Source organism: Rhinoraja longicauda, chromosome 17 (genome assembly GCF_053455715.1).
Source record: "Rhinoraja longicauda isolate Sanriku21f chromosome 17, sRhiLon1.1, whole genome shotgun sequence".
Classification (NCBI taxonomy): Eukaryota; Metazoa; Chordata; class Chondrichthyes; order Rajiformes; family Arhynchobatidae; genus Rhinoraja; species Rhinoraja longicauda.
The window spans coordinates 17458233-17467143 of record NC_135969.1 but is presented as its reverse complement, the minus strand read 5'-3'; the positions used below and the strand labels follow the sequence as shown (position 1 = coordinate 17467143).

Below are 8911 nucleotides of genomic sequence, written 5' to 3'. Positions count from 1 at the left end.
TTTACATGTTTGATGTGTGCACACTTGGGAGAATTTCTAGGCTGTGCTGAGTTTTTAAAAGAATTAACCAATTTAGTACCACTCTTGATTTTCAGTGTGGAAGAGAAAACAAAGTTTAAAAACTAAAAGCAAAAGTGCTGTGTAGTAAGTTGATCCTTAGGATTTGAACTGATAAATTTCATACCTGAAGCACAAAAGCTTCAGTGAAATTGATACATTTCAATACTTTCCCTGTCCCTGCAACAACTTTCTCTGCTTTCCCCCATTTTGAAGACAGATTGCAATTCACAGACCAGCAGAGAATACAGACAGGAGCATGAAATAGGTGCTGGCAGACGATACAAAGGATATTGCTATTTTGAGCCTGCAAGAACAGACATCAAAATTCTGGATTTTCAAGGCAACAACTCTGCAGCAATGTGCAGGAAAGAACTGCAGATGCTGGTTTAAATCGAAGGTAGACACAAAATGCTGGAGTAACTCAGCAGGACAGGCAGCATCTCTGGGGAAAAGTTTCAGGTCGAGACCCTTCTGGGCTTTGTTCTTGACACATCTGAGGATAAACACAAAAGGCAGTATTTCTGGAGAAAAGGAATAGATGACGTTTTGGGTTGGAATTCTTCTTCGGATACCGAGTCTGAAGAAGGGTTCCAACCCAAAATGTCACCTATTCCTTTTCTCTAGAGATGCTACCTAACCCGCTGAGTTACTCCAGCATTTTGTGTCAATCTTCGGTATAAACCAGCATCTGCTGTTCCTTCCTACATACTTTGACACATCTGTAAGGGTTCAGATTGGCTTCACGTACACTAAGAAAAGGATTCAGATTCCAATTATCTGAAATAATCCAAAACATTGTGCAAATCCTTACCAAAAAGAAGTGGTTTTAAGCTCAGCGTTTTCAAGTAGTGCACTTTGTTGGGGACGAGATCTACTTTTTGCACATGGCCAACCTGAAGGAAAGAAAAACAACCTTACTTAACAGAAAATATAAGATTTATATTTTTTAGTGTAGTACCATGATTATTTAAACATTAGCATATGAACATACAATTTTTAAGATCATACAAACCAGTTTCCTAATATCTGACACTTTTTTGTCTCTTGGAGTCATACAGCGTGAAAGCAGGCTCTTCGGGCCAACTTGCCCACATCGGCCAACATGTCTCATCTACACTAGTCCCAACTGCCTGCATTTGACCCATGTCCCTCTAAACCCATGTCCCTCTAATGTAATCCCACTTTTCAAAAAGGGAGGGAGAGAGAAAACGGGGAATTACAGACCAGTTAGTCTAACATCGGTAGTGGGGAAAATGCTAGAGTCAGTTATTAAGGATGGGATAGCAGCACATTTGGAAAGTGGTGAAATCATTGGACAAAGTCAGCATGGATTTATGAAAGGTAAATCATGTCTGACGAATCTTATAGAATTTTTCGAGGATGTAACTGGTAGAGTGGATAAGGGAGAACCAGTGGATGTGTTATATCTGGACTTCCAGAGGGCTTTCAACAAGGTCCCACATAAGAGATTAGTATGCAAACTTAAAGCACACGGTATTGTGGGTTCAGTATTGATGTGGATAGAGAACTGGCTGGCAGACAGGAGGCAGAGAGTGGGAATAAATGGGTCCTTTTCAGAATGGCAGGCAGTGACTAGTGGGGTACCGCAGGGCTCAGTGCTGGGACCCCAGCTATTTACAATATATATTAATGATTTGGACGAGGGAATTGAATGCAACATCTCCAAGTTTGCGGATGACACGAAGCTGGGGGGCAGTGTTAACTGTGAGGAGGATGCTAGGAGGCTGCAACGTTACTTGGATAGGTTAGGTGAGTGGGCAAAGGCATGGCAGATGCAGTATAAGTGGATAAATGTGAGGTTATCCACTTTGGTGGCAAGAACAGGAAAGCAGACTATTATCTGAATGGTGGCCGATTAGGAGAAGGGGAGATGCAGCGAGACCTGGGTGTCGTGGAGCATCAGTCATTGAAAGTAGGCATGCAGGTGCAGCAGCAGTGAAGAAAGCGAATGGTATGTTGGCATTCATAGCGAGGGAATTTGAGTATAGGAGCAGGGAGGTTCTGCTGCAGTTGTACAGGCATTGGTGAGACCACACCTGGAGTATTGCGTACAGTTTTGGTCTCCTAATCTGAGGAAAGACATTCTTGCCATAGAGGGAGTACAGAGAAGGTTCACCAGATTGATTCCTGGGATGGCAGGACTTTCATATGAAGAAAGACTGGATAGACTCGGCTTGTACTCGCTGGAATTTAAAAGATTGAGGGGGGATCTTATAGAAACTTACAAAATTCAAGGGGTTGGACAGGCTAGATGCAGGAAGATTGTTCCCGATGTTGGGGAAGACAAGGGGTCACAGTTTAAGGATAAGGGGGAAGTCTTTTAGGACCGAGATGAGAATGGTTTTTTTCACACAGAGAGTGGTGAATCTGTGGAATTCTCTGCCACAGAAGGTAGTTGAGGCCAGTTCATTGACTATATTTAAGAGGGAGTTAGATGTGGCCCTTGTGGCTAAAGGGATCAGGGGGTATGGAGAGAAGGCAGGTACGGAATACTGAGTTGGATGATCAGCCATGATCATATTGAATGGCGGTGCAGGCTCGAAGGGCCGAATGGCCTACTCCTGCACCTATTTTCTATGTTTCTATGTTTCTAAACCTGTCCTGTCTGTCTAAATCTTTCTTAAACGTTGCAATCGTACCTGCCTCAGTTACCTCTTCCGGTAGCTCGTTCCATCCACCTATCACCCTTTGCGAGAAAACGTTGCCCCTCAGATTAAACGTTCCCCCTCACCTTAAACCGTGTGTTCCCACACAAACCTATGTCCTCTGTTTCTGGATTCCACTACTCTGGGCAAGAGACTCTGTGCATCTACCCAATCTATTCCTCTCATGATTTTGTCTCTTTTTCATCTCTAGCCTTTGTCACTTCATCAATCTGCCACTCAAAAAACCCCTCACCTGTGTCTGCCTATCCCTTGCCAGGTTCTGTCCTGCCTCCCTCCCCTCTTTTTCGAGCTTTCTCAAGGTCAGGGTCGACTGAGAAAGTGAGCAAAGAAATGGCTGATGGAATTTCCCTTAGACAAGTGTGAACTAATGCATTTTATGAAGTTAAACCAGGCCAGGATGTACACAGTGAATGGCAACACCTTGGGGAGTGTTATTAACTAGTAAGACCATGGAATACAAACACATAGTTCCCTGACAACAATGATACAAGTAGACAAGAGCGATGAAGAAAGCTTATGTTATGCTTGCTTAGATGGGGCACCTTGGTCGGCATGGACGAGTTGGGCCAAAGGGCCTGTTTCCCTGCTGCATGACTATGTTTTCATTGGAGTGAAGGAGGCTGAAAGATGACTTTATAGAGATATATACAATTATGAGGGGTGTAGATAGAGTAGATAGTTATGGACATTTTCCCAGGAAGGGGGAGACTAAAACTTGCATTTAAGATAAGAGGAAAAAAACTGAAAGTGGATTTGAGTAGTAGGCTTTTCACACAGGGTAATGGGGTATATGGAATGACTTGTCAGAGGAAGAGGTAGAGGTAGGTACATTGACAATGGTTAAAAGACATTTGGACAGGTTCATAGAAAGGGAAAGGTTTAGAGGGACATGGGCAGATTTTAGATGATTGTGATTGCTGTAGATAGGCATCTTGTTTGGCATGGATGAAGGGCAAAATGGGCCTGTTTTTGTGCTGTATAAACTATGAATCTATGAATCCTCTGCAAAACCTCATCATTCTACATAAAGTTTGGTGACTAGACCAAATAAAAGTACTTATGATAAGGCATTATCATAATCATTACAAATTGGATTAATGAAACAAGAAGTTTGTATTACCACAGATCCTGCATGACCCCTTGAATGTCACGACTCTTGTTTTTAATCACAGCATAATTTTACTCACTAATCTTCAACATACAGTATGATCCACTTTCAAATCCCTATTCTCAGAGGTTGCCTATTACCCCAGGTCCCACTCTGTTCTCTCTAAACTACCTGGCTCCTTTGCTGCTCTCCCAGTCTCCATTCTCAGTTTTTAATCAAAGGGTCTGGTCCAGACCGCTCCTTTTAGTGTATTTGATAGGTTCAATTATGGATGGGCAATATTGTCAGCAGTATTCGTGACCTATGAATGAATAACCACCCTCAGACCGGTTTCCCCTAATGACTCTCTCTCTCTCTTTTCCTTTCGTTTTCTCGTTGTTTATCTCTCTCCTTCTCTCTCATTTATTTTCTCTTTCTCATGAGGGGAATAGATAGGGGGAATGCACAAAGTCTCAAGAACCAGACAATATAAGTTTAAGGTGAGAGAGAAAAGATTTAAAAGGAACCTAAGGGGCAACTATTTCACATAGAGAGTGGTGGTTATATGGGACAAGCTGCCAGAGGAGGTAGTTGAGCAGGTACTATAACAAAATTTAAAAATACATGGATAGGAAAAAGTTTAGAGGGGTATGGGCCAACGTGGGCAGGCGGGATTAGTGTAGATGAGGCATCATGGATGGGGCGAGTTGGGCTGAAGTGCCAGGTTCCGTGCTGTATGACACTGGGTTCATTCTACCCATTCTGGACATTTTTCTGTACATCCCCTCACTACAAATCTAACTTGTACAGGCACAGCTCTAACTCCCCTCTGACCCGAATACACCACACGCCCACAGTCTACACTGTCCACATATAGCCATTTCCTTGGCTCTCACATTTCATTAGCAGAACACACACTGCTTGTGGAACGTAGTGGGACAAGCAACATTTATACGGTGAAGGGATGGTCGTCATTTTAGCCCTGATGCAGGGTCTCGACATGAAGCATTGACTATCCCTCTGTCTCCAATCCCGAGTTCAAGCCCAGCCCAACATATAAAACCCATCCACCCTCCATGGTGAAGCCGCCCCTGCAAGCCCCACCCCGACTGCAGCAAACCCGCCCCAATATCACAAACCCAGCCCATGCAGAAAACTCCTCCCCCACCACTACAATCCCCTCCCCAACACACCCTGCCCCAATCCCCACAAGTCCTGCCCTTGCTGTAACATGCCCCTACCCTCGCAACAAGCCCCTCTAAACCAATGTAAGCTCCACCTCAACCACCCTGGTTTCCCACATCCCCCCCCATGCAGCTAGCCCCACCTTTACCATTACTAGACCATCCGCCACCATAACAAGCACCGCCCCAGTCCCCACATGCCCTGCCACCCCCCTCACAAGTTACCCTACCATTGAGTACCACCCAGCCACAAGTCCCACCTTGCAGGAAGCCCCTCCCCTACAAGACCCGCCCACCAGAATGCCCCGCCCATCTGTGTAGCCCCTCCCCCGCAAGCCCCCCAGAATGCCCCGCCCATCACGATAAGCCCCGCACACCATTATAGGCCCCGCCCAGATTCCCACATGCCTCGCCCCCACCACCGCAAGCCCCGCCCCGCCAAACGTCCCGTCCTCATCCCAATCCCCACCCTCACTGCAACAAGCTCCGCCCCAGTCCTCACAAGCCCCGTCTTGCCGCTAGACCCCGCCCCATCACTACAAGCCCCGCCCCCACAAGCCCCTCGCCACCATCACAAGCCCCGCCCCTCACCTTGATGCCCTCCAGGCGGTGCAGGCGGCTGAACGCCTCTTGCTGCAGCTTGGCGGCGCGCTCCGGCTCCGACACCTCCTGCCGCGCACTCGCGTCCTGCCCGGGCGTCGTGGACGCGCCTCCTCCGCCGCCGCCATCCGGAGCCGTGTGCGCGCTGTCGCTGGTGTAGTACACGTAGAACAGCAGGGCCAAGACGTTGAGGATGTAAACGTGAACGAACACCATGACGACCACGAAGTAGGAGCGCGAGCACACACTGTCTTTCTGAGGCATGGCGGCCCCGCCCCCTCCCTACTCCCGGCCTGCCGTTACTTTCAAACCCGGCTCGCGACGCACGGCCAGCCAGCGCCGCGTCCTCACGTCAACGCGTCAGCTTGCCCACGTGCTCACCTGGCGTCAGTCAACGGCCGGCCGGGGGCGGGGCCTGCGAGAGAGGGGCGGGGACGTTGGAGAGAGGGCAGGACTTGCCATCTAGAGGATCAAGACCAAAGATACTAGAGCAGATCAAGACCATCAGAGGAGTGGGGGGGGGGACCATGGGAGGAGTAGGAGGATCACCAGAGAATAGAGATGTAGAAGGACTATCAGAAGACTGAGAGGACCATCATGGGTGTGGAAGGGCTATCATTGGGGAGACCATTAGAGGAGTGGGAGAACCATCAGAGGAGAAGGAAGACCATTAGAGCAGTGGGGGGACCTTCTTGGAAATAGGAAGACTATCAGTGGGGGGGTGCAAGAGATGAGTGAGAAGACCATCAGAGCAGTGGAAGAACCATCAGAGGAGTGGGAGGACCAAGGGAGGAGTGGGAGGACCAATAGAGGAGCGGGATGGCCATATTGGGTATGGAAGGGCTATCAGAGTGGGGGGCCATTAGTGAAGTAGGAGTACTATTAGAGGAGTGGAGGGACTAAGAGAGGAATGGGAGGACCATCAGAGGAGTGGGAGGATTATCAGAAGAGTGAGAGGACCATCATAGTTATGGACAGACTATCAGAGTAGTAGGAGGACCATTAGAAGTGTGGTTGAACCACAGTGGGTATGGAAAGACCATCAGAGGAGTGAGAGGACCATCTTGGGAGTGGGAGGACCATGAAAGGTGAGGGCGGACCATCAGCGATGTGGTAGGATCATCTAGGGGAGTGGGAGGACCACCAGAGGAGAGCGAGGACCATCAGAGGAGGAGGAGGACCATTAGAAGTGTGGTAGAATCAAGAGGGGTAGTGCGAAGTTCCATCAGAGGAGAGCAAGGATCATCAGAGGAGATGCAGAGCCATCAGAGGTGTGGTAGGAGGTTCGAGCCATTGGGTAATAGAGCAGACAGAATGCCCTTTGGCCCAACATGTCCGTGCCGACAAAGTTCCCCATCTAATCTAGTCCCAATTGCCTGTGTTTGACCCATGTCCCTCTTAACATTTCCTATCCATGTACCCATCCAAATGTCTAAATGTTGTTATTGTACCTGCCTCAACTACCTCCTCTGGCAGCTCATTCCATATACCCATCACCTTCTGAGTAAAAAAGTTGCCCCTCAGTTTCCTATCAAATCTTTCTTCTCTCGACTTAACCCTCGGTCCTTTGGTTTGGGAATCAACTATCCTGGGTAAAAGACTGTGTGCATTCAACTTGCCAATTCCCCTTAGGTTTATGGGATATGGCTTGATCATGATATAAAGGCAGGTGTAGGCCACTCAGCCCTCTTGTCTGTTTTCCCATTGAGTGGCAAATTCCCTGAATACTATTTTAGCCACTCGCTCCCCAGGGCCCTTGACTTTCTTGTAATTCAAGTAACTATTAATTCCACCTCCACACCCTCTCATAGAGTGATATAGTGTGGAAACAGGCCTTTTGGCCCAACTTGCCCACACTGACCAACATGTCCCAACTACGCTAGCCATACTTGCCCGTGTTTGGTCCATATCCCTCCAAAGATGCTTGAGTCGATTGTTAAAGATGTTATAGCAGCGCTTTTGGAAAGCAATGACAGGATCGGTCAAAGTCAGCATGGATTTATGAAGGGGAAATCATGCTTGACTAATCTTCTGGAATTTTTTTTGAGGATGTAACAAGTAGAATGGACAAGGGAGAGCCAGTGGATGTGGTGTATCTGGATTTTCCAAAAGCCTTTGACAAGGTCTCACACAAAAGATTAGTGTGCAAAATTAGAGCACATGGTATTGGGGGTAGGGTATTGACATGGATAGAGAAGTGGTTGACAGACAGGAAGCAAAGAGTAGGAATTAACGGGTCCTTTTCAGAATGGCAGGCAGTGACGAGTGGGATGCCGTAAGGCTCAGTGCTGGGACCCCAGTTATTTACAATATATATTAACGATCTAGACGAGGGAATTAAATGTGACATCTCCAAGTTTGTGGATGACACAAAACTGGGTGGCAGTGTGAGCTGCGATGAGGATGCTATGAGGCTGCAGGGTGACTTGGATAGGTTGGGTGAGTGGGCAGAAGCATGGCAAATGCAGTATAATGTGGATAAATGTGAGGTTATCCACTTTGGTGACAAGACCAGGAAGGCAGATTATTATCTGAATGGTGTCAGATTAGGAAAAGGGGAGGTGTAACGAAGCAAGGGTGTGCTTGTACATAAATCACTGAAAGTAAGCATGCAGGTACAGCAGGCTGCAAAGAAAACTAATGGCATGTTGGCCTTCATTGCGAGAGGATTGGAATTTAGGAGCAAGGAGGTCCAACTGCAGCTGTACAGGGCCCTGGTGAGGCCACACCTGGAGTATTGTGTGCAATTATAGTCTCCTAATTTGAGGAAGGACATTATTGCTATTGAGGAAGTGCAGCGTAGGTTCACCAGGTTAATTCCCAGGATGGCGGGAATGACATGATGAACGAATGGGTCGACTGGGCTTGTATTCACTGGAATTTAGATGAATGAGAGGGGATCTTATAGATACCATATAAAATTCTTAAAGGATTGGACAGGTGAGATGCAGGAAAAATGTTCCCGATGGTGGGGGGGGCTCCAGAACCAGGGGCCACAGTTTAAGAATAAGGGGTCGGCCATTTAGGACTGAGAAGAAAAAAAAATTCACCCAGAGTTGTGAATCTGTGGAATTCTCTGCCACAGAAGGCAGTGGAGGGCAATTCACTGGATGTTTTCAAGAGAGAGTTAGATACAGCTCAGGGCTAAAGGAATCTGGGATATGGGGGGTAAAGCAGGGAGTACTGATTTTGGATGATCAGCCATGATGATATTGAATGGCAGTGCTGGCTCAAAGGGCCGAATAGCCTACTACTGCATCTATTTTTCTATGGTTCTAAGTGTTTCCCAAAGA

At 47.3% G+C, this 8911-nt stretch overlaps 1 protein-coding gene across 1 annotated transcript in view; it reads right to left on the bottom strand.

The window, feature by feature from the left end:
* LOC144601800 (transmembrane prolyl 4-hydroxylase-like) overlaps window positions 1–8911 on the bottom strand; it is a 65105-nt gene that overhangs the window by 52151 nt on the left and 4043 nt on the right. The window contains exons 2-3 of the mRNA XM_078414231.1: window positions 5610–6033; window positions 872–953 (exon numbers count right to left, since the gene is read on the bottom strand). Coding sequence (XP_078270357.1) covers window positions 872–953; window positions 5610–5882 — 355 coding nt within the window. The 5' untranslated portion in view covers window positions 5883–6033. The remainder of the gene's footprint in view (window positions 1–871; window positions 954–5609; window positions 6034–8911) is intronic.